This window comes from Halichoerus grypus, chromosome 4 (genome assembly GCF_964656455.1).
Source record: "Halichoerus grypus chromosome 4, mHalGry1.hap1.1, whole genome shotgun sequence".
NCBI lineage: Eukaryota > Metazoa > Chordata > Mammalia > Carnivora > Phocidae > Halichoerus > Halichoerus grypus.
In genome coordinates this window covers 694,519-719,954 of record NC_135715.1, presented here as the reverse complement: position 1 = coordinate 719,954, position 25,436 = coordinate 694,519, and the positions used below count along the sequence as shown (strand labels likewise).

At 58.7% G+C, this 25,436-nt stretch overlaps 1 protein-coding gene across 2 annotated transcripts; it reads right to left on the bottom strand.

The window, feature by feature from the left end:
- Positions 1 to 18: 18 nt before the first annotated feature.
- On the bottom strand, positions 19 to 25,389 carry ADPRHL1 (ADP-ribosylhydrolase like 1). Of its 2 annotated transcripts, none has more exons than XM_078070054.1 (7): positions 24,711 to 25,389; positions 20,313 to 20,477; positions 13,031 to 13,156; positions 11,473 to 11,613; positions 9,093 to 9,220; positions 7,794 to 7,926; positions 19 to 220 (listed from the first exon to the last, which is right to left on the bottom strand). In XM_078070054.1, the coding sequence occupies exons 1-7, from the start codon at positions 24,922 to 24,924 to the stop codon at positions 165 to 167; spliced, it is 963 nt and encodes a 320-aa protein (XP_077926180.1). In that variant the 5' UTR covers positions 24,925 to 25,389; the 3' UTR covers positions 19 to 164. The 2 variants fall into 2 exon arrangements, with proteins under 2 accessions (XP_077926180.1, XP_035927302.2); XM_036071409.2 differs by lacking the exon at positions 19 to 220 and adding an exon at positions 6,416 to 7,080.
- Between the last annotated feature and the right edge of the window lie 47 nt (positions 25,390 to 25,436).

Sequence of the window (25,436 nt, the reverse complement as noted above, 5' to 3'; positions counted from 1 at the left end):
GTCCTGGCTCCCGGGCGAGCGGCCAGCCCTGCTCTCCCTGCTGGCTGCCGTCCTGGTGGGAGGCGGCTCCGGGGGCCTGTCCTGGAGGTCAGTGACGTAGAGCAGCAGGCTACTGAGGATGGCTCGGGCGGCCGGGCCACAAGTCACGCTGCTGACCTTCTTTCTCAGGGCTTGGGCGTCAACGGGCTTCTCGCCACCACAAATCTTGCCGCGCTTGGAGCTGCAGGAAAAAAAAATCAATCATCACAGATTTTATCTTTGTTTTTTCCCAAGGTGACTCCATAGAACATTTCCTGTGGAGCAATCGCACTTCAAATACCCCAAAAGTCCGGGGGAGGACAGAGGCCTGGGAGCCTGGAGACGCAGAGACGAGGGATGCGCACGGCCTCTCGGGCCACCGTCCGCTGCCCACTTCCAGCCCGCTGTCCTTCCAAGGGCTTCGGGAAGTGGCGTTAATAGATCTGTGGAGGCCCTTGGGAAAGCGAAAGTGCGCTGGGGGGGTTTGACTGGTTTTATAACAGACATGTTATACTTGTATGAATAGGGAAAAAGTAAGCGTAGAGAAGTAACACTTTCTGTGGGGTTCTGTGCAGAGCTAGCTTTAGGTATGAGAAATGATGTTAACGCCACAGTTATATCCTGACTCAAGAGCCGCGGACAGACAGCGGGCCCTGGGCGGCCACGGGGGCCTCAGCTGGGGAAGGTCGTGGGGACAGGAACGGAGGGCGGTGAACCCTGGAGCTGGAGGAAGTGGTCTCTGCTGACAAGCAGAGCGGATGAGACTCGCCAGGCACATGGGGCGCCCCAGAATGCTCCCAGAGGTACCCCGCAGCTGAGGGGCCTGAGCCCCTGTCCCCCCGAGTCACTTATCAGCACGGCGGCCACAGCCCTTGACCTCAACCCAGCCACTGACAAGCCTCCTGGGGGTGGGTCTCGGGCACTTGATGGGGCTTCCCCTCTCCTGCGCAGCCTGGCACGGGAGGGTCCTCCCTGGTGGGCGGGGGCCCGTCTCTGAAGATGCACCGGAACGGAGCCCAGCCATTCAGCCTTCTAGCGATTCCTTCCACGCAGACGATCGCCATGCAGAGCTAAGAACCGCATCCTGCACAGACGGTCTTCACGCTGCTCTTGATGCCATGAAAACGTTGGCGCGTTCTAAACGTGCAACACCGGGCCCTTTAGTGCACAGCACATCCCCGCGGAAGGAGAGCGCTGTCCTGGCTCGGGAAGTGCTCACGGCGAAGGTGGAACGGCAAACTGCACGGCCCAATGTGGGCTTAGAAACCAGATTGGAAGGAAACACACAACGATACTTTTCTTTTCTTGCTTTTATGCATTTCCCAGAAAAGAGGGCTCTGCTTATAGAGGCCATACATGTCCTCTTAAATGGCTGTGAGGAGGTGCCCGGAGCAGCCCACAGTGCCCGGCAGTACTCCTTTCGGGGGACGTGACCGTGGACGCCTGACCCCGCAGGCTCCCCAGAGCCCCCAGTCAGCCCGGATGCGTTCAGTTCGCCCAGAGGGGCTGTGTTAGTTGTCCTCAGACACCGGACAACCACGATGACCCAGAGTGCAGGCGGCACCACCACCACGTCTCACTCTGCCGTCGCCAGGAGCCTAAGAACTTGCCTTTCCCACAAGTCTCCCGAGCCGCGGTGGCTGCTGGCCCAGGGACCCCACTTTGAGAACCCCTCGGATAGGTCGGGCTCTCTCCCAACCTCAGACAACTGTGGATTTGGTGGGTTAGGCTCCTAAAACAAAACAGAAACCTGAATCCATTCCCAAGCCAGAGGTGCACACAGTGAGCACCAGCTGAGTCCACACGTGCACACAGTGAGCACCAGCTGAGTCCACACGTGCACACAGTGAGCACCAGCTGAGTCCACACGTGCACACAGTGAGCACCAGCTGAGTCCACATGTGCACACAGTAAGCACCCGCTGAGTCTGGGGCCACAGCTGTGCCGGTCAGCAGCGGGATCGCCGAGGGGCTCGCCGGGCACATGGGGCGCCCACGCCGCCCACACCCCAGGCCTGGGACCAGGGGAGGCAGAAGAGCCTTTGGCTCCTCCGCGCTGGTTCTCGAGCACGCCCATCCGGCACGCCTGTGTCACCGCCCCGCCGCTGCTTCCCCGCCCCCAGGCCTGCAGGGATGCCCTCTCGCCTGCTACCCTCCACAGGGTCACCAGAGACCTCGCTTTTCCTGCCAAGGCAGGTTGTCGGCAGCCACTCGGGGCTCCGCGGTCTAGGCTTCCTCCAGAGCCCGCGAGCTTCGTGTCCACGCCTTCGAAGGCAGCCCCGAGGAGACGCATCCAGGGACCCGCGGCGACAGGGAGGAGCGGCCACTGTGGGACCCCGATCAGCGCAGGCCCTCCTGCCGACCTGACTGCCACCACGGCTCCGTCTCTGAACCGAGTGCTGGGGTCCGTGGCCTCCCAGCCTGACGGGTAGCTGGCTGGCCGCCGGCTTCGTTTCCCGGAGACACAAGGCGGCGGGCGGGCCCGCATCTCTTCAGTGCAATTCACCCCAAGGCTCTGCCGTTGACCTCATTGACCTGGCTGTGCGCCCCGCTGGTGCCCTGTGCTTGCCCGGGCTCATCTCACTTCACCTCGCTCTCTCGCCCGCTGCCGTGTGGATACGGGGCCTGGAACGCCGTCCGCGTGGCTCCACGTAGCGGGGGCTCACCCGGGACGCCCGGCTCTGCGCAGCTGGCCCGACACTCGGTCTCTCAGGCACATCGCACGCGCCGAGCTCCCTCCCGGCGCCCCCACGGCCCACAGCTGCCACCCGCCTGGCCGGGCTCTGCAATCCCACGTTTCCCTCCGCCACGTGGCCACCCCTCCTCCTGTGCCCCCACGTGCCCTGGCTCCTCCCGCCTCCACTGTGTCTAGAACTGGGTCCAAACTCTGCAGGCGAGGCTGCGACCCTGAGTCCTTGGCCCCACCTCCCCGTGCTGCACTCCTGCCCGCCCGTCCACGCTCGCGTCCCTCCTTCTGGGACCTGCACTCTGGAAGACACGCACGGAAGCCTCGCCCCCCCTGGAGCGTGGGGCCATCCCAGCCAGACCGAGTCCCGGGCTGACGACCGGACGCCCGTCTCTGCGGAGTCCAGTCCGTAGCTCCTACCTGATGCCCTGTCAGTGCTGGCTGGGCCCGTGGCTGACCGAGCGGCAGGCCGACGCCGGGACCGTGCACTTGCCTCCAGGGCGCGTCGCTGTGTGCGGGTCCCAGCTTCGTGGGGGAGGCTGGCTGCAGCAGGGCCTACCACCTGCACCCCGCAAGGGGACCTCAGGGCCCAGGACCTCGGTGTGCAGGCGGGGCCTGGGGCAGATGCAGATGAGGGCCTCCGGACGGGCCGGCCGCACCGCCAGCCACCCCCCTGGGGGCCGTTGCTCACTTGGCCCTTCCATTCATCTTCACGACTGGGGGCTGAGTCACTCGATGGCTGAACTAGATCTGGGGTCATTCTGACGTCTGAACACAGGCCCCGAGGACCAGCCTTGTGGCCTCGTGCGCCCCTGCAGCTTCCCTATCCTACGGGCGCCGGGACCCCTCCGTCTGAACAGGAGGCAGCTCCGGAAGGGGTGCGGAGTGAGGGCAGCTCGGTGTGGACTGCACCCCATTTCTGTGCCGTCCGTACTGGACGCCTCCCGCCGGGATCGCCAAGCTACGACGCCGAGCGCCCCTCTGTGTCAGTGTTTACCTACCAGCCCACGGCGGGGCTGACGCGCAGGGGACTCACCAGGACCAGGCCTCCCATGGCTGCCTGACCCCGAACTTGAAGGCAGGCCCAGCGCATTCTCCTCTGAGCCCCATACGCCCAGCCTGAACAGCACGTTGGACCGACGGGCCCTGCGCACCACAGACGAGGACAGCTGTGGGGAGCACCAGCCGTGCGTGCCTCAAAGCCAGCTTGCTTCCATCTGGTCAGCGCTCCCCAGAGGCGGTCTGGGGTCCGCAGCTTCGTGGTGGGCAGCTGCCCCTGCCGGCTGGTGCAGGTGGGCCTCCCCAAGCCCGTGCCGGGACCGGAACACCTGCCTCTGGGGCCAGCGTGAGTAGCACGGCCGCGATAAGCTTTCCTGGCGGTTCCGTTGGCACCTCTGGCTACCGAGAGGTCACCTGGAAATACAGGGACTGGAGGGTCATCCAGCCCGGTGGATGGAGGCCCGGGGTAGAAGCAGGCAGGCCGAGGGTTCTCGGGTGCCCCTCCCTCATTCTCGGGGCACAGCCTCTGCTGGGCACGTCCGTCCACATCGCCGAGAGAGACACCAGGCGAATGTGGCCTGGGGTTATCGTGGCAGCAATCAGCCCACACGAGCAGCCAGGGCAGCTGCTGAATGGGGCTTTTTGGGCCACTTTGTGGCTTTTTGTGTGTTTTAACGTACTTGAAAACAAGCTATTACAATGGAGCAGGATGGACACAGGGCCGAGAGCCGACAGGTGGGTGGGGGGTCTCCCTGGCGTCTGTGTCCCCATGGGCTGTGGCCCTGAGAAGGTCCTGTGTCCCCAGTGGCCTCCTCGGAAACGGGGGGTGTTTCCAGTTCCCTCCGTGGACACCTGGCCGAGCCTCGGGTGCTGTCTGCGCTGGGTGCCTGCGGGCCTGGGGGCATCGGGGAGGCTGCCGGGCAGCTCGGAAGTGGGGTATACCTTCTGCATTCACGAACAGCTCTGACCGTCCTGTGTCCATCAGGCCGTGAAAGCCCCTCCTGCCGCCCTGCACCCAACCTGGGGACCCCCTAACGGAGGGGTCGGTCCCAGAGAACAGGGCCGAGGCCGTTGTGAGTGGACCCTTCCGATCATGTCAGGGGACTTACCAGGTGGGCTGCCCCCAGCTCCCAGAGGGGCAGCGTGTCTGCCAGACCCACCTCCGCTCTGGCTTCCAGATACGAAAACACTGGGAACAAGGGTTCAACATCTAAATGCAAAACCTCTTAACCAGAGAGTCCGGGGACACGGATTAATCAAATCAACCTGAAGTCTAGACGCATGTGAGCAAAGCGGGGACCTGCTCCAACATTGGAGCCACGGCAGGAGCGGGGGGCTGTCCCTGAGGGCACGGGGCTGCCCGGCGCTGCCCAGCACGGTCCGGAGCCCCAGCCTCTGAGCCCATGCGCCCACGCCGAGCCGGTGCGGGGGGGACACACCATCTGCATGGGAGGACCTGCCTGACCCCTGCTCGCACAATGTGAAGAAGCCGGGCCACCGTGGAGATGAACGATCCTGCAGGAGGGATCGGAAGCGACATTCTAAAGCAGACACGGGGCGGCAGAAGCAGGAACAACTGAGTTACATGAATCACGGTGCCCAAGAAAGTGCAGCGGCTAAAAAGACGGGGTCCAAAAAATGCCAAAAGGAAGGCCTGCAGGTGTGCACAAATGTTTCCGCATCGTACGCGAGAGGCCGCTTCTGGGGCCGCCTGAGGTCCTGGGAGCGCGACTCTGGCTGAGGGTTTGGGAGCCTCCTCTCTCCACAAACCACCATGTACGCGCCGCACTTGAATTTCAGAAGCCGTGTGTGTGCATTACCTCTGTAATAAGGATGAAATCACAAGTATTAAATGTTTTAAAATTTGAGCAGGTGCGCTGTTCACCTCATCACGTTTATGGTCTTGTTTTCTTCAGCGCGTGCATTTCTCTGCAGTGAGATGGGGAGGCAGTCTACTCCTTTCAGGAGTCCTGTGAAGTTTTGCTGAAATGTTTTATCATCAACCTGTGAATAGACCCACTTCCTGACTCAAGGATGGATCGGATTCTCCTAAACTGCGGGTACGATGGAGACGGAGTGTCCTCGCGCCCGACCGGGCCCCTCCCCTGGGGCCTGCCTCCAGCCGCCAGGGTCGGCGGGACATGGCTTGGCCACAGTGAGCGTGGCAGCTTACCTTCACGGTCCTCTGCTCCTGGAGGCTGTGCTGAGCGCCGTCCCCGCCCCCCAAGCCTGGGCCGCCCAGCCCAGAGCCCCCCACGCGGCTTTCTGCCTCTTCCCACAGAAAAGCACCAGCAGCAGCAAAGGTTAGTTCAGTTACTCCGGGACCCTCCTTGCCAGCCGCCCCCGGATCTACCGCCCCCGTCCTGAGAAGCGAGGGGGCGACCCCGCGGGCTCTGGGGGCCACCGGCCACGCTCAGAGGCCACCTTCCACGAAGAGAGCGGCCCCCGCCAAGCCGCCAAAGCCCCGTGTTAAATGTGAAACACCAACTGCTCTTTTATTCACACCAGATGCTACTTCAGAAAGACCGTGTCCGAGGTTATTTCTAGCAAGAGCGAGGGTTCTCTTCCTCAAGACTCGCAGACAGAGGCGCCCCGGCCACGGCGAGCAGCTGCGGGTCCCCAGCCACGAGGCTGGTGGGGCAGGTGGTGGAGGCCGAGGGTGGGCCTGGCAGGCCCGCGAGACGGCTGCAGACCACGCCGAAGGAGAAGCGGGGACGCACGAGGACCCTTTATTTCCCGGTTTTCTCAGGCACTCTTTCCAAAGGGGTTGGTTTTAAGATCCAGTGTGATTAAAACCGCCGGTGGAGGTAGCGCGTGCCCGTGGGCTGCCGGCGTCTGAGGCCAGGAGCGGCGGGGACGCGCGCTCGGTCCGCGCACGGCGGTCGTGATTAGTTTTGTCGGCATGAGTGAGCGAGTAGCGTTAGTCGCGCGCAGAGTGAAATACACGATCGTCCCCGAGACTGTTTGTGCTCCCGTGTTTGGAGGCTCGGGGCCACAGACCCGGCGCGGGGCCAGTGATGCCTCCGGGCCACGTGAGGGCAGGACAAACATCCTCGCAGGACAGACAGTGCATTTCCTACGGCAGGTAGGGTTCTGACGTCGGGGGAGGAGAGAGTTAGAATGTGATTATGGCCAGTGAGGCGTGGCGCACACCCAGGAGGGCCGTGGGGCCGCCAGAGCTGGACGCGGCTCCCCGCGGAGGGACGGTGGCGGGAGGGCTTTACTTCTCCTCTGTGGACAGGCGGTACAGCGCCTCGCCCAGGCGCGCTAGCTCCTCCTTGTGCTCCAGGTCCTGGTACAGGCCCGTGGGGACCGCGTCCAGGCCGTGCAGCAGCCCGAACAGGCAGCCCGCGATGGTCCCCGTGGCCCCGCTCTCGCCTGGAAGGAAACGCACGTCCTCAGGGGCCCGGGGTCGAGGCGGTCGGGCGTGGCCCGTCTCAGAGACCCTCAGGGCAGCCCCCGCCCCGGGGCCCAAACCGGGGGACTTGCTGTCCCTCTCCCACCCCCCCTCCTTGCACACCCTGACACACGTGTGTGCGGATGCCCTGGCCGTCCTGGGGGCCGGGCACTCGGGGAGCTCAGGTCTGCGGGAGCTGGCGTCTCTACCACCTCAGCACCAGGGACCGAGGGGCCCGGATGCCCACGGAGACTCCGTGCTCAGCTCGAGGTGGTGTTTGCCAGGAATCCCCTCATTTCACACCCGCAGGGGAGAGTGGGCACCGGGAGGCGGGGAAATCCCGTGTCCCGGCCACCCCTGGAGGGCTCGAACCCGCGGCCGCCTGATGCAAAGGGCTACAGAGCTCTCTCCGGCTACAGAATCTGTAGAACTGTGTGGGGCCTGTACCAGCAGGACCCCCGCTCTTAGCCCGGCGGCCTTGAGGGAGAGGGACGCGCACCCCGGCTCCCCCAGGTGCCCTTTTCTCATGAGCCCCGACTCCAACGGCCACTCGAGGCAGCACCACGCCCAGAGAAGGACAAACATTCCGGGGGGTCAGGAGGCCAGGCCCTTGGACATCCCGGGAGGGTGCTTTGGGGTGAGAAGGGGGTGCTGGTCGCCTGGAACCCAAGACCATTAAAGAAGGCGGTCTCACCTCCATGACACATGGCCCGGTGGCAGAGCTCCGCCCAGCTGTCGCCTGCTCCTAGGAGAGCGTCGTAGGCGATCATGGGGGCATCGTGGCCCCGCCGGCCCCCCCGGCCTTCCGAGCTCCATTTTCGGTAAGCCTGCAGGAAGAGCCAGGGTCAGCGTCATGCGAGACGTGAAGCCAACGTTGGCTGGAGCGTGAGCTTCCTGGGTTCGTCCAGGGTGCCGCTGGGCACCTACTCACTGTGCACTTAGGGAGCACCGCCTGTGTGCACTGCCCCAGGGCTGGGGTGACCGTGCCCGGGAAAGATCCCCTTCTCGTGCTCCTACGGATGCAGGCATTCCAAAGACAAACCTGACCACGTGTTGGGGTAGCCGCCAAGTCCGTGGTGACGGAGCCACGCGACCCGTGTCTGAGCGGAGCATGGGGCTAGCGGGCAAGGGTGGGCCGGGTGGCAGTGCCGAATGAAGCCTGGGGGTGCGCCATGAGCGGAAAGGCTGGAGAGAGCCGGGAGCGGGCAGGGGCCGGGGTGCAGACTGGCCGGTCGCACCCCGGTGCCCTGGCGACAGAGTCAGCTTGGTTTGGGGCAGCACCGCACACCAGGGCCTTGCTGCATCCAGGGGAGGTCCCTGGGGGGCACTTAGAGGGGCGGTAGGGAGCACCCGAGGAGGAAGGGTGGGCCCTCCCTCTCCCCTTGCACCGTCCGGACACCTGGAATGCAGATGCTCTGGCTGGAGCCGGAGCGGCCAGCTTGGAGGATAGTGTGCCCTCAGAAGACAGAGGGGCCACACAGAGTGTCCTCAGCTCCTCACCACAACGGACTTGCAACTCAGCTTTGGCATCCGTGGACATACGGGTAATAAGTGTCTATCTTGGCTAAGCCACAGTGACTCAGGGTTTTCCCTTGTGCTACCAAACCCGATGCTGACCGTGTCAGCCAGTTAGGGGTCTTCTCAGCATGAGGACGAGGGCCTGCACAACCTTATTCATCATGTACGACTTTAAGTCCTAGCCCCTAGAAAAAATGAAGTGGAATGGGACATCTTTAACAATCGTATTTTCCCCAAATTTTCTAGCACGTACCATGCTTTAAATGAGAGAAAATGGAAAGATAAAGTTTTGTCTGCTTCACACATGCTTCCTCCAGGAAGGTTTCCGCCCCCGCCCCCGCGGCTGCTCTGGGCCCCTGGTTGCTGCCGGGGAGCCCCAGGCCGGGCGCTAGACGCGGCAGGAACACGGCGGGGACCCCAGGCCGTGGGACCCCGACAAGTCCTGTCCCCAGCCCTCGGACCCGGCAAGACTCACCTTCTCCCTCGCCTCGGAGTCGTAGCAGTCGGGGAAGACAGCTTTGCTTCCCGTGTCGTCGCTGATCTTTCTCTCCTCCAAGTAAAACTGCCATTTGGCTTCAAAGTAAAACCAGTGCTCCTGGTACTCTAAACATAAAAACGGGGTGGGCTGCACGCGCGGGGCGGGAGGTGGGGGCTGAGCCCCACCCGGCGACCGCTCTGCGGCTCGGCCATGCTTGTGTCTGCAGCTACTTTGGAACCATAGTGAGGAAGGTGGAGACGGGGCCCAAAGCGACCCCAGACCTTGTTGACTCTATTCCGAACCGAAGGCCGGGACTGCAGTGCTTCCAAGAGCATCCCCTTGAAAATTCTGAGCCTGTATCCCTTCCCTGATGCAACGCAGCCTGGGAGGAGGCACCTCCTTACTCCCGGCTGACCGCCCGGCGCGCAAGCCCAGAGGGGTTGAAAGGACCTTCCAGAACCACAGGGTGAAGAGGACGTTCGTGGCGGCAGCTACGCCGGCGCAGGTGTAGACGCACGAGCCGCTGGGCGTCCCTCCGGCAGGTGGCTGGGCCGGCACACCGTGGCGGCCTCCTCGCCAGCCCGACGGAAACTCCTGGCTCACGGGGCACAGCGCTGCCCGCGGGAGAGGGGACGGCTCGGGGGCTGCAGGCAGGCCCCGGGACAGGTCTTGGGATGCGGCTCCAAGTCCGAGGGGGCCAGAGGCCCCTGGGAAGCTGGCCGAGTCTGCTTTACAGAACGAAAGGCAGAGCCGACCTAGGGTTGAGCCAAGACGACCGGGCCCGACGGGAAGCCCCAGCCGCCCTGCAGAGACCAGCGCTCGGCCTGTGTGTGGCCGCCTCTCTCCCGACCGGTGGGCGGCCGAGTCTGGGAACAGATGTCCAAGCAGTAAGACAGGGAACTGTTGTGCCTAGTCTTTGCTGCCAGTGGGCACCACCTAGCAGAAGGCCCTGGAAAAATCGAACACGACCGTCTCTGGACGATTTGGGGTTTCTGTTAAAAAGGGTGTGTTTCATAGGAGGTCATAAAACTCCAGGTTGAACACATTTAAAATTAAACAGAAAGAACAGTCTCAGATTTTCTGACCAATGCCTGTCCTCCCCGTTCCTGTCCAGGAGCATCCCCGTGGCTGCTCTGTGGGAAACCCTGGGGGAGGCCAGAGCTCTGGGGACCGTCCCCGACACAGCGTGAATGCACTGCGTGGCCCACACTCGGCCCTGTTGACCTGTCTCTCCCAGGTGGGAGGAGGTGGCCACAGGCAGCCTCACCCGCTGCAGAGAGCCCAGGGTAAGAGCGACTTAAGCCAGGAGAAAATAAGGCCAGTGTAGAGCTCTGTTCTATAATTAAGTTTATAGGGGGACACTTCAGTTCACGGTGGGCACGAGGTTCTCCGCTTCCCATCAGAATGGGGCCCAGTGGATGAGAGTTTCCCCACACTGCAGAAGGAGAGGCAAAGTTCTCCTTTTCAAGTTGTTCTGGAAGCTTCTCCAGAGGCATTTAGAATGAGTCCCCGCTTGCCGGAGGGTGACAATGACTAATGGGTTTCCTGTCTCAAGACCTCGGCCTTGGGCTGCCCAGAAAACCAACAACCTTGCTCTTGCACTCACACCGCAGCCCCCTCTGCCCCGGGACAAACACGGCAACTTATGCCAGAAACCCTCCTGGACAACTTGAGAACATCCTCACGCAGCTCCCATCCCTCCCAGAGGGAGAGAGCCCTGCGGAGGGTTGGCCGCCCGAGGAGAAGCCGTGGGCTTCCTAGTCCTGCACCTGCTTCTCGCGTCTGGTCCGTCAGGCCACCGCTCGCCCAACCGCAGCCGCACCGCAATCCCCTAGGACCTCTGCTGGACGAGCTGATGCATACCCCACTGGGGGCCAAGGAGGGTGTGTGTCATTTGACGGCAGGTTTGAGGTAACTGGGGACAGACAGACATTCCTGGGTGTAGATGTCACCAGTGGGCACAGATGCCCGTCTGGCCTTTGTGGCAGCAGACTTCGGGTCAGGCCGTCCATAAGGTGCAGGAGTAGTGCGGACGTCAGTGTGGGTGTCCCTCGCCCGTCTCTGGGGAATGGGCTACTTAAGGACCATCTGGAAAATCGAACCTAAGCACGCACCCCTCTCGTCTCTCCGGCTGCCGTCAGACAGCAGGAGGCCCGGGGTCGGGATGCAGCGGCTCACACTGTGCTGGGTCTCCTGGCTACTGTGGTCCCCTAGGCAGGTGTCGTCCTCTGCCAGGGGTGCCTCGGCCCCCTTGGTGGGGTCAGCCCTCGGTTTCAGTGTGGGGCGAACTGTCTGGGAGCCCTGTGTGTCCAAATCTGCCCCGAGGGTGAATCAGAGCAACCCGTTCAAGTGCGACAGGAAAGGGGGCCAGGCTCACCTGCCAGGTGCCGGATGGTCTTCTTACAGTATTCCTCAGCCAGCGGGATCGTCCGCATCATGTCCCTGCCCCACTGCTCCAGAGGCTTCCCTTGTGCAGCGTATGATGCGAACAGGGCCGTGCACAGGGACCCGAGGAAGCCTGCAGGGCGGGGGGCAGAACAACACAATGGCATCTGGGCTTGCGTCCTGGGCCGTTGCCCTGTGCACGCTGGCCTTCCGTTTCCTGCACAAAGGGGTGCCATGACCCCTAGCAAGGGCCGTCATGGGGACAGACGGTTCTCAGCAGAGAGGAGCGCCGCCAGGCCAGCCCGAGACGCACGGAGACCACAGCCACGCAGGAAAGGGCATGGCCATCTCCAGAGATGCTCTCAGTGGCTCGCTGGCCACTCTGGGAGGCATCGCCATGGGCTGGGAGTGAGTGTCCAGTTCTCAGACCCACTAGCGTGCTGACCACCTGCCATCACCCCGCCCCCTCTGGGTGTCCAGCGTCTAGGACGCGCACACGGTAACACGACCACGACGCTTGCAGCCAGCCGCATCTGGGACACTGGACAGGAGCCGACATGCCTTCCCTGGCGTTGCCCGCATGCCATCAAACCCTCAGTGTTTCATCAAATCTTTCATTAGAAACAAATTATATGAGGGGCGCCTGGGTGGCTCAGTCGGTTAAGCGTCTGCCTTCGGCTCAGGTCATGGTCCCAGGGTCCTGGGATCGAGCCCCACATCGGGCTCCCTGCTCGGCGGGAAGCCTGCTTCTCCTTCTCCCTCTCCCCCTGCTCGTGCTCTCTCTCTCTCTGTTGAAAAAATAAATAAAATCTTAAAAAAAAAAAAGTGGCCTTGAAAGAAGGAACAGTGGCTGGGCAGCACGAGCAGTCTGTGGACCCGCAGGCGCTGGGGAGGGCGCACCACCCGCCTTGCCAGGATTCAAGGTGGTTACAGGTGTGGGAGTTCCAAGTCCTTCTTTTTTAAACTTAGGCGCTGCCTGCCCTTCTAGGTCATGACTCACGGTCAGCTGGGCCCCGCCTGCCTTCCCTCCGTGTGCTGGACATGCGGTGGGGAACCCCGGGGCGCAGCTGACGCCACCTCACCCAGAAGCACCAGCCAAGAGGCCCGTCGTTCTACCCACTCTCTCCTCATGCTCAAGGAGACCCAGCTCCCAGCGCCACCATCCAGGTGGGGAAACAGAGGCACGGGTGGTGAAGGGGGGCAGCTCACGAGGCCCGTGAGTGTTGGTCTGGCTCAGGCCCCCACCCGGGGGCAGCACTTGGCAGCAGATGATGCCCAATGCTTGTGACATAAATGTGCATGCCCAGGACGTCAACCCAAAGCCCAGCTTCCCTCAGACAACTGGGGCTGCTCTTTCTTCCTGGCGCAAATGGCCCTGCACCTGCTGGGGATTCTCCCCTCCAGCATCGCCACGCTCCATGCCAGGCCTGCTTTTAGGTCGAAAACAGAGCGTAAAGCAGACCTGAAGACGGAGAAGCCCAAGTCCGCCGACAGGCAAACGAACCACACGGTGGGTGGGGTTTCCGCGGGCGCCGCACAGGAAGCGTCACCTGTGGGGTGGTTGTGGGTCATCCTGCCACACTCGACGCTCACTTCCACGAGTGTCTCCAGGCGCTCGGGCTTCCAGTACCGCATGCCGATGCACATGGCTTTGGTGGCGGCTCCAAACCCCGAGCCTACACGGAACACAGAATACCCAGTTTCAGACGTGTGCTCCAATAACCCCCCCTCCGGCAACCGAACTTTCACATGTAACCCGAACACATATGGAATGTTTATCACAGTGTCATTTAAGTGAGTGAAAATAAGCAGACGACCCAAATGCCCGACAAAGAGCAAAGAGTAAGTAACTTGCAGAGCTCCCGTATGTTGGAACGTTATTCCGGCATTGAACCCAGAATTTCTGATGGCTTGGGGAAGTGCTCTTAACGTGCTCTCCAGGGAACACGTGGTGCACAGAGCTGCGGACACAGCAGGCTTTAAACTGGACACATTTGCTCTCTGGGAAGGGAGTTCAGCTGAGCTGTAAATGCGCGGGTTTCAGGGTCCCAGGGTGTGACAGGGTCCCGCTGTGACGCGGGGCGATGTGCAGCACCGGCTCCCCAGTAAAGATGGTGGACCTGGCCGCCAGTCGCTCCAAAGATTTTCTCGTGCCCTCCTGCCCTCCCGCCCACCACAGACCCGGGGCCACAGGTCCGTATGCATTTCCTAGAGTTGCATGTGTGTGGCATCACGCAGAATATGGTTTCCTTTGCCTGGCATCTTTCACCCAGGGTGACCACTCGGATGCATCCGAGCCGTCCTGCGGCATAGCTGACCCCTTCTCCAGCTGGGTGGACTCTGCGTGCAGAGCGGCTGCCACTCTGCCCTCCCACCTGCTGACACCTGGCCTCCCACCTGCTGACACCTGCCGACACCTGGCCTCCCACCTGCTGACACCTGCTGACACCTGCCCTCCCACCTGCTGACACCTGGCCTCCCACCTGCTGACACCTGCTGACACCTGGCCTCCCACCTGCTGACACCTGGCCTCCCACCTGCTGACACCTGGCCTCCCACCTGCTGACACCTGGCCTCCCACCTGCTGACACCTGCCCTCCCACCTGCTGACACCTGGCCTCCCACCTGCTGACACCTGGCCTCCCACCTACTGACACCTGCCGACACCTGGCCTCCCACCTGCTGACACCTGCCCTCCCACCTGCTGACACCTGCTGACACCTGCTGATGCCTAGGCTGTTTCCATTGGTGGACGACCTGTGAACACTCCTAACCAAATCTTTTACGGACACGCGCTTTCTTTTCTCGCGGGCAGACTCCTCAGACTGGACCGTTTAGCTCACCTGACGGATGAGAGGAGGAGCTGCCACACTGGCTTCCAAAGTAGTTGTCGTGTTCTAGGTCCCACCGGCAGCTCCTCTTCGCCCCTGATGCTCTTCACGGTCAGTCTTTCCACGACAGCATATGTGGTGGTGTCTCATTTCCTAAGAATAATCGTGCTGAGCATGTTTTCATGTGCTTGTTGGCCACTCCTGTCTCTTCCTGGGGGAATTGCTCGCTTAAGTATTTCTCTTGTTTCTGTTTTGGGTTGTTTGTTTTCTTATTAAGTTTTAAGAGTTCTGAGTATTTATCAGATGTGTGCTTTGCAAGTATTTTCTCCCAATCTGTGATTTGCTGTTTTATTCTTTCAACCGTCTTCTGGAGAGCAGGATGAATTTGGGGAGCATGTGTCCCCTTCAGTTCCCTGGGAGAGTTGTGTGCAACTGGTTCTCTTTCTTCTCTAGCTGTTTGGTAGAATTTTCCAGTGAGGCCGTCTGAGCCTGGGGTTTTCTTTGTAGTTTCTCTCAGATATAGTGCTATTTAGATGATCTACTTCCTCTCGAGTAACCTTTGGCAGTTTGTGTCCTTCGAGGAACTTGTCCATTTCATCTAAGTTGTTAAATTTATTGGAAAGAATTTTTAATAATATTCCCTTATTTCCTGTCAAATGATCTTCCAGCGGAGATCGCCTCTCCGCTGGACGCTGGCACTTTGGGTCCCCTTTTGTCCTGACTGGTCTGGCTCTAGGTTCGTCAACTTCTTCATCTTCTTAAAGAACCAGCATTTGATTTTGTCAATTTTCTCTGTTTGTCTTTTTGTTGTTGTTGTTGTTGTTGTTTTGTGGCACTGATTTCCACTTGGATCTGAAGGGTTTAATTTGCCCTTTATTCTCCAGTCTCTCAATGTGAATATTGAGGCCTTAATATTGATTCTCTGCCCACAATTATGGGTTTGTCTATTTCTCTTGCAGTTCTATCGGCTTCAGCCTCCTACATTGTATAGCTTCGTTGTTAGTACACGAATGCTTGGGTTGGCTGTGTCTTCCTGGTGAACGGGTGCGTTGTCATGATGAAATTGCCTTCTTGGGGCGCCTGGGTGGCTCAGCCGTTTAGCGTCTGCCTTCGGCTCAGGTCATGGTCCCGGGTTCCTGGGATCGAGCCCCACATCGGGTTCCTTGCTCGGCAGGGAAGCCTGCTTCTCCCTCTCCCTCTCCCCCTGCTTGTGTTCCCTCTCTCGCTGTCTCTCTCTCTCTGTCAAAAAATAAATAAAAATCTTAAAAAAAAAAAAAAAGAAATTGCCTTCTTTTCCCCGGCAATGGTCTTTGCTCCAAAACTTGCTTTTTGTGATATTAACAGAGCAAGCTTTCCTCCACCTGGTGTTCGCATGGTGAACCCTTCCTCCGACTAACCTACCCGTGCCTTCATATGTAAAGTGCATTTCCCATGAGCAGCCTAGAGCTGGGACTTGCTTCTTCCTCCCACCTGAGCCCCTGCCATTTATTTGGAGTCTTTAGACCATTTACATTAGATGTGATTACTGATGTGATCAGGGTCAAGTCTGTCGTCCTGTTTTTGCTTCCTTTTCTCTCTTGTCTGCCTATTTTGGGTTGAATGTTCCTGAGCAGTGAGGTAAGATGCCCACCATGTGGGGGCAATGCCCGCCGCCACAAGGAGGAGCCCTCAGGCCTCGGCCCTCTTCTCTGGTCTCTGGTCTCTGCCAGAGGAGGACGTAACACAGGGACGCAGGGTTGACGCTTCCCTCCCTGGAAAGAGAAGACACGCAGGAAAAGCCGCATTGGGAGCATGCTCTGCTCTCCCGTGGCGGCGCGTCCTGAAGCCGAGGTGGGGCTCGTGCTGCAGCAGAGGCCCGTTCTCTCCCCGCGGGGCAGCCACTCCAGCGGCGTTGGTTAGGGCTGTGTGACGCTCAGCAGTTCAGGGAAGGTCACTGCATACCTGGAATAGCGGAAGTTTTCCCCTGATGAGGTGGAAGAGTCCAAGGCCAAGGGACAACCTTGCACCTGGTCTCCCCAGACGGGAGCGTTCCAGGCTGGGACACGGGTCACTTGCGGCGGCTTCCCTGGCAAATACTTCTAAAAGATTCCACTTTCTCTTTCGTTTGCTTATTAGTTACAACTGTCTTGTGATGTTAGTAGTTGCTGTGGGGCTGAGTACCCCGCCTGTAACTTACCACAGCCCCCTCACGCCTCGGACAAGCACCGTGGGGCCGCTCACCTCCACCCTCCCCAGCCGGCCTCCGCCACGCTGCGTCCGACACCTGCTCACGAGCACTTTATAAACCCACGGTACACGACTAGTTTTTGAAGTCGATGATCCTTTAAAGAGATTTCAATAGTAAGTTACAAATTCTTCCCTATTTAGCCATGTGATTACGATTTCCATCGAAGTTCTTCTCCTGTGGATTCCATTCTGTGCTCGGTTCCTTCTGCCCGAATGACGGCCGTCCCTTAACCTTCCTCACACTGTGACTGCTGGTGATGAAGCCTTTAGCTTCTGTTTGCCTGGAAAGGGCTATGTGGCCATTGCTTCTGTAAGACTCTGTTCTGGGAGAACTCCAGGTGAGTGTTTGTGCCTACATGACAAGAGACCCACACCCTCCTCCCTGGGCTGGCAGCACACAGCGCGGTTTTCTCCTTATTATTAGTTTGGAGAAATTTGAATGCCGTGTGCCATAGTGTAGTGTTCCCCATGTTTCTGTGCTTGGAAGTTACTGAGTTTCTTCAATCTGTGGGTTTACAGTTTTCATCAAATTTGGAGAGATTTTGGGCACTATTTCTTTTTTTTTCCTTTTTTGGGGGGGTTTATTAAAATTCAAGTTAGCTAACATACAGTGTATTATTGGTTTCAGAGGTAGAGCTCAGTGATTCATCTGTTGCATGTAACACCCAGTGCTCATTGCATCATGTGCCCTCCTTCATGCCCATCCCCCAGTTACCCCCCCCCCACCCCCCTCCCCTCCAGCAACCCTCAGTCTGTTTCCTAGAGTTAAGAGTCTCTTATGGTTTGTCTCCCTCTCTGATTTCATCTTATTTTATTTTTTCTTCCCTTTCCCTTTGTTCATCTTTTTTTTTCTTAAATTCCACATATCAGTGAGATCATATGATAATTTTCTTTCTCTGATTTATTTCCCTTAGCATAATACCCTCCAGTTCCATCCACATCGTTGCAAATGGCAAGATCTCATTCCTTTTGATGGCTGCATAATATTCCATTGTGTATATATACCACATCTTCTTTATCCATTCATCTGTTGATGGACATCTTGGCTCTTTCCACAGTTTGGCTATTGTGGACATTGCTGCTATAAACATCGGGGTGCATGTACCCCTTCAGATCCCTACATTTGTATCTTTGGGGTAAATACCCAGTAGTGTAATTGCTGGGTCGTAAGGTAGCTCTATTTTCAACTTTTTGAGGAACCTCCATACTGTTTTCCAGAGTGGCTGCACCAGCTTGCATTCCCACCAACAGTGTAGGAGGGCTCCCCTTTCTCTGCATCCCCGCCAACATCTGTCGTTTCCTGACTTGTTAATTTTAGCCATTCTGACTGGTGTGAGGTGGTATCTCATTGAGGTTTTGATTTGGATTTCCCTGATGCCAAGCGATGTGGAGCACTTTTTCGTGTGTCTGTTGGCCGTTTGGATGTCTTCTTTGCAGAAATGTCTGTTCGTGTCTTCTGAGATTTTGGCCACCATTTCTTCAAATCATTTTGTTGCCCTCCGCTCTGTGCGGAGCCCTGTCACAGGCACGTGAGGTTGCTGTAAGTTGCCTATGGCTCACTGGTGCTCTTCTCATACTTTTGGACTCTTTTTTCTCTGTGCCCCCTTCTGGGTTGTTTCTATTGCCATGCCTTCAGACTCATCAGGTTTTTCTTCTGAAATGCCTAATCTGCTGTTAATCTCAGCCAATGCATTTAGAAAGTCAGACATTGTAGTGTTTTGTCTGGAAATGTGATTTAGGTTCTTTTTATACGTCCATGTCCTTACTTAACTTTTCAACCTATGGAATACATACTATTTTATACCTGTTTGATAACTCTAACCTCTGCATCAGGTTTAATTGGTTTTGATTTATTGAGTTTTCTCCTCAATATAGATTATATTTTCCTGCTTCTTTCATGCCAAGTAACATGACTGGATGCCATCCTCAGTATAAACCCAGACAGGGGTCCAACCTCAGTATAAACCCCAAGGGGAGGTCCATCCTCAGTATAAACCCCAAGGGGGGTGTCCAACCTCAGTATAAACCCAGACAGGGGTCCAACCTCAGTATAAACCCCAAGGGGGGTGTCCCTCCTCAGTATAAACCCAGACAGGGGTCCAACCTCAGTATAAACCCCAAGGGGGTTTCCTCCTCAGTATAAACCCCAAGGGGGTGTCCAACCTCAGTATAAACCCAGACAGGGGTCCAACCTCAGTATAAACCCCAAGGGGGGGTCCATCCTCAGTATAAACCCAGACAGGGGTCCAACCTCAGTATAAACCCAGACAGGGGTCCAACCTCAGTATAAACCCAGACAGGGGTCCAACCTCAGTATAAACCCCAAGGGGGGGTCCATCCTCAGTATAAACCCAGACAGGGGTCCAACCTCAGTATAAACCCAGACAGGGGTCCAACCTCAGTATAAACCCCAAGGGGGGGTCCATCCTCAGTATAAACCCCAAGGGGGGGTCCAACCTCAGTATAAACCCAGACAGGGGTCCAACCTCAGTATAAACCCCAAGGGGGGGTCCAACCTCAGTATAAACCCAGACAGGGGTCCAACCTCAGTATAAACCCCAAGGGGGGGTCCATCCTCAGTATAAACCCCAAGGGGGGGTCCATCCTCAGTATAAACCCAGACAGGGGTCCAACCTCAGTATAAACCCCAAGGGGGGGTCCAACCTCAGTATAAACCCAGACAGGGGTCCAACCTCAGTATAAACCCCAAGGGGGGGTCCATCCTCAGTATAAACCCCAAGGGGGGGTCCATCCTCAGTATAAACCCAGACAGGGGTCCAACCTCAGTATAAACCCCAAGGGGGGGTCCATCCTCAGTATAAACCCAGACAGGGGTCCAACCTCAGTATAAACCCCAAGGGGGGGTCCATCCTCAGTATAAACCCAGACAGGGGTCCAACCTCAGTATAAACCCCAAGGGGGGGTCCAACCTCAGTATAAACCCAGACAGGGGTCCAACCTCAGTATAAACCCCAAGGGGGGGTCCATCCTCAGTATAAACCCCAAGGGGGGGTCCATCCTCAGTATAAACCCAGACAGGGGTCCAACCTCAGTATAAACCCCAAGGGGGGGTCCATCCTCAGTATAAACCCAGACAGGGGTCCAACCTCAGTATAAACCCCAAGGGGGGGTCCAACCTCAGTATAAACCCAGACAGGGGTCCAACCTCAGTATAAACCCCAAGGGGGGGTCCATCCTCAGTATAAACCCCAAGGGGGGGTCCATCCTCAGTATAAACCCAGACAGGGGTCCAACCTCAGTATAAACCCCAAGGGGGGGTCCATCCTCAGTATAAACCCAGACAGGGGTCCAACCTCAGTATAAACCCCAAGGGGGGGTCCATCCTCAGTATAAACCCCAAGGGGAGGTCCATCCTCAGTAGAAACCCCAAGGGGAAAGTTCGTCCTCTATAAACCTAGAGGGGTAGGTCTAGGACCCAAGAGCAGGTGCTATGGAGGCAGAGACTTTGACTGCGTAAGTATGTCACCTCTAAACACATCCTAGAGACAAACCTTTATGTTGCTAGTATATGTTTTCCTGACTCTTTGGCAAAATACAAACTTAAAGGGAAAGCAGTCCAAAGTATTCCTTAAGATGAACCCAGGGTTGGTGTCCAGCAGACAGCTGGGCGGCACGCTGCGGCCCAAAGGGGCCCCAGCCCATCCCTCTCTGCTGCGCAAACCTGCAGTGCTGCTGGTTAGTGGACGACACACAGGTTAGTGTCCAGACGGCTGTCCAGCACGCACTTTACGGGAGCAAGAAAGCATTCCCTGACCCTTCTCGTTGAAAGGTGTGTGCCAGGCGAGGAGGTAGTTATCCGGCTTCAGCTGCGAGCAGCCTTCCAGGGTAGCTGGATCTGCCCAATGTTCCGGAAGCTTCTCAAGGACTTCCACGTAGCGTCTCACCATCTCCCGGTACAGGTCGTCCAGGCACCAGTAGTCTGGGGAGGAAAGAGGAGGACGGGGTCAGACCGAGCAGGAAGCCCCCGGGGCGGCAGGAAGCTCCGCATCCCCACATGGGTAGAAGAGGAGAAAGCTTCTGGCGACCCACCTCCCATAGTCCTGGCTCCCTAGAGACGTGCAGCATGCACACAGTTCACTCTAGATTGTACGTAGAATTCAGATATTACAGTTTGTGATTGTGCTTTTCATTCTGGTTACACAGGAGAATCTAGACAAAACCCACAGTCCTCATCTCCTGCCAACAGTTCTATCCACATGAGGACAAACCGGCCTGAGATCTGCCTCTTCCTTGGGGTTTCACAAGCCCGTGTCTCCACACAGGGAGCTGAACCCCTGCACTTCCGTCTGCCTTCTCCCTCCTGTGAAGCAGCCAGTGCAGACCCAGTTTGTCCCAAACCGCACCCAGTGTGGGACGGCATCCTGGGGACAAGCATGGGCTCAAGTCCCTCGAGGCTCAGGGACGTGGAGGGCAGAGGAGCTAAGGCACTGTCCACCTGCTGTCTGGGGGGCACTGCCCCTAGATGGTTGCAGGCGCCCCCCCCAACACCGCCACTCTTGTCGTGTTGGGGTTACAGGTTAGGCTCAGTGGGTTATGCCACTTGCCCGAGGCCAGAGATGATGGTAAACGGAGTTCGAGGGCAAGGCCTGAGCATTGCTGTCATCAAATAAATGTGCAGCATGGTGGATGGAGGCCACAAAGTCCAAATGTGGGGTCCCATTTGCCTTGTTCCATCAGAGAGCAGGGCCAGATGGTGGAGGGGCCGCTGTGCTGGGCCAGCTGGGCAGGTGGAGGGCGCCAATGTGACCTTCACAGCCACCAGCAAACTCATTCTGTACCCAAACTGCATTTCAGGCCTTCGGGCTGGCCTCAGGAGCCAGGACTGCCCTCTTTTGCGTGGGGCGCATACCCCAACTTTTGGGGTGTGTGTGAGAGGGGAGGACGGAAGGAGGGAACCCCCTCTCGGCCACCCCAGGGCCGGACTCCCACGTGGGGGTGAGGGAGACAGGTGCACTCGCCAAGTCTCTCCCTGCTCTGGGACTGGAGCCGCGCTTCCTGCCACCATCAGGGCCGGTGGGCCCTCGGGCCCTGAAGCTCTGGAAGCAGGACTCGGTCCTCAGTCCTTCTGTCCCCAGCTCCACATGGCGGGCGTCCTGTGGGACGCACCATGCGTGGCCCGGGTCTGAGTGGGGATGGAGAGTGTGTGGCCCACCCAGGGGCGGGAGGAGTGGGCTTGGCGGGGCACGCAGCCGCGGGGGTCGTCCTGACCCTGGGGCACCAGCACCTCCCTTACAAGCAGCCTGTCTTGGCTCGATCCGGGTTAGCAACCCTGGCCTTTCCAGAGTCCCTCAAATAATTCATTTTGTTCTGGAATCACATCCTTCTCAAAGAAAAAAAAAAAAACCTCCTTAAAAACAAAATGGCGACAAACAGTCTTCTGTTTCAGGTTAAAATTCAAACTAGAAGCGGATTTTCCAAAGCTGCAATGCTGCGGACCCCTTGTCAGAGTTTCTCCACTTTGTGACATGGCTTTCCAGCCCATTCTTCTCCGCCTTCCCACCCAATCTCCTCAGAGACATGTCTCCCAACCAATGTCACCATAAAGAAAAGGCACACTACCCTTATCAACTTGCTTTGTAGTAAAAATGTCAACTTTTCAAAATGCTGTTACCATCAGGGAGCCAGTGATGGAGGAAGAGAGAGGGTGAGTCTGGACAGGCTTGGTCTGCTCACATGTGGGCCAGGCCCACGTTCCTCTGCAGGCAGGACACGCCCGTGGCACCTGCCGTGGTCCCCAGTGGGCTCACGCCCCCACTCCTCCTGTGTGGCCACGGCAGATGGAGCTGCTGACCCTCAGACCAGGACACTTAGAAAGACAGGCATTAACTACCTTGCCATGAGCATCTTCCCTTAATAATTGATTGCATGCACGCACTGCCCCACTTAATCTCACTTAACCCTGTAACGAAGGCATCAACATCCCGAAGGGCAGGAGGGAAAGCAAGCTCACGAGTTTTAGGGCCAGGGAGTGCCAGGCCCCAGTGCCTCTGAGGCGGAGCCCCCTCCCCATCCTTGGGCGACGGGCACAGGGCCACACACACACCAGCCTGTGGTGTGTGCAGTGAGCACGCGGGGCACGCTGTGGAGACTGATTGCCCACCGGCCTATGGGGTACAGGACGCCGCTTCCGGGGCCAGGATCTGATCTCGTCCAATTCTGCATGTGCCAGAGACACGGCCCAAAATAGGAGGTCACGCGGGCTGTCCATGACCCGGCATCTCCCTCACAACGGCAGGACCCCACGGCCTCACAGCACGGAACAGAGGGACGCACTTGAAAATGCCAACCCACTTGATGGAAGTCTGCGGGTCTTTAGGAAAAGTGGTGAAGAACCACCGTCCGTCAGGATCCTCGAGGTCCCTGTGTGGCCACTGACGGCAGGCGGTCGGGACGGCGCTGAGGAGCTGGTGTGTTGGAAGCGAGTTATCTGGTCCTGTCCCTGCTCACACCATGGCTGTGGGGCATCGCACCGGCTACCCGAGCCCTCTCTGTGCGTGCCTGTGTCTGGACGGGCTGTAATAACGATGTCAACCCTCAGGGTGATGTGAGGGTCAGACGAGGACACGGGCAGGGTCAGAGCAACCAGGGCTGGTGGTCCCTGCAAACGGGGCTCAGAGGCCCCTTTATAGGCTACAATTTGCTACTTTTTAATAAAGATTTTACTTATTTGACAGAGAGAGAGACACAGTGAGAGCAGGAACACAAGCAGGGGGAGTGGGAGAGGGAGAAGCAGGCCTCCCGCCGAGCAGGGAGCCTGATGCGGGGCTCGATCCCAGGACCCTGGGATCATGACCTGAGCCGAAGGCAGACGCTTAACGACTGAACCACCCAGGTGCTCCAACAATTTGCTATTTATTGAAAAAAGATCCAGCTGTTTGACAACTACATTTAAATAAAATTTCAACTTAGATTTTTAGTGACTTGGAAAAAAATATGCCTGCTGAGCTCCTGGAGGCTCAGAGTCAGGGGCGGTCTTCACCAGCGTCCCCTCAAGGCTGCCGGGCCAGACGGTGCTGAGGTCACAGCGGCCCCCCGCCCACGGCCGGAGGCGGGGGGCACATGTCTGCTTGGAAACAAGGCCCCAAACACCCCTGTCCTCCCACATTTCACATTGGGGCAGATTCTGTTCTATTTCTGTCAAGAGGGCTTAATCTAATCTCAGAGAGCAGGTCCTGGATGGCTGGCGACTGCAGACACGCCGTGGACTCTGCCCTCACCAAAGAGACGAGCGCAGGACGTGGGGGACCGAGCACACGTGCCCGGCCACAGACCCCGTGGAGGAAGCAAGGACCAGCTGCGTGCAGCCCAAACACGCAGGGCTCTGCTCTGGGAGACACGCACGCCGGCAGGGTCTCGGGGCCGGCGGGCGGGCGTCCCTGCTTCGGTTAGCCTGAGAACACGAGAAACTGGAAATACTCGGATGTCACGGTTGTGTGGACTCAGACAGGCGCCCCACCACTCAACGCGCCACGACGCTATCTTATCTGTGTGCCCCAGCCCTCGCCCGGGTTATTTTGGAACGGGCGGCGCGGCCAGCATTCCTGCAGGATGAGCACAGAGCTAAGCTGAGCGAGCGCACGGCGCGGGCCCGAGGCTGGGCCTCATTGCCTCATGGTCACCCCGGACGTTCACTTTGCAGCCGCTCACTGATAGCACACACAGGCTGGTGGCCTGAACCTTGTGGGAAAGCCGCGCTTATCTGTAAGTCGTGCAAACACGCGGCCCTGCCGTCCACCTGCTCCCTCCCCGCCCCCGGCCCCCAGATTCACCGCATCTCCCCAGGACGCGCTCTGTTTAAGGAGATATCTGAATCCTATTTTGGGAGATGGCGTTTTGACTCAAATTCATTGGGATTTAGAAGTAATCCCCAAACAATATTATCTTAATGGGTCCAGATTTCAAACGGGCTTATTATTTTCTATTCTTTTGAAAAAAAAATCGGAGGGCTTACTGTCTGCCGTGAAAGGTTGAAACGCTCTCCCCAAACAGCCCCAAAGTGAGAGATTCAAGTGGTTTCACTCTGGAGACACGTTTACAGACAGGAACCAGGAGTCACGATTTCGGAGGCTGACGGCAGACAGAGTGACACGACCCGTAGGGGCCGCGCGAAGGGGCGCTGGCGCGGGGGGGGGGGGCGGGGGGGGCGGCTCACCTGTGGTCAGGGCCCCGGCCGTCGTCAGGTGCATGATGGTGTTGTCGCTCACGGGCCACGTCTCTGGGGAGAGGAGCAGGTGGTCCAGGTCCCCGCTTGTCTGCGGCCCCTCCTGGACCTTCCTGCCCAAGGCACTGCTGTCCTTGTGGGCGTTTCTGTGCCCGAGCGCGTCCCCCACGGCCCCCAGCAGCATGGCAGCCTTGAACTTCTCCATGGCGCGGCCGTTCCTCTGGCCCTTGGCTTCGCGGCAGCGGCCTTCAGTGCGTCCCACCGACCTCTGCCGTGCTCATCGTGCCGCTCTCAGGAGCTCCCGGAACGGCCGGCACGCCTCGTCTGTCCCCGCCGCGGGCAGCACCAATGAGAACCTCCCTGGCCCCCTCTGCTCCCGCGCTGGCCGAGGAGCCACGTGGACGCCGTCCCTCCCTCCCGCGTCAGCACAGGCACCAGCTCGGAGCCCAGGAGCCGGGGGCTTAGTCAGCGTCCCCAACAGCTGCGGCCGCCTCCCCGCAGAGCACGACCTCTAAGCGCTGAGCCCTTGCCAGCGCTCTGAAGACGCGCACACATTCCTGAAGCTTCGGGGTGGAGTCCACACGGCCGAGCCGCAGACACGCCCCGGGCTCCGTCCGACCGCTGCCCCCTCCCGGGCACCTGCTGCTGTGCCCTCTGCCCCGACAGCTCGGCCTTCTCTCGCATTTCAAGTAAATGGAATCGTAGACTCTGTGGCCT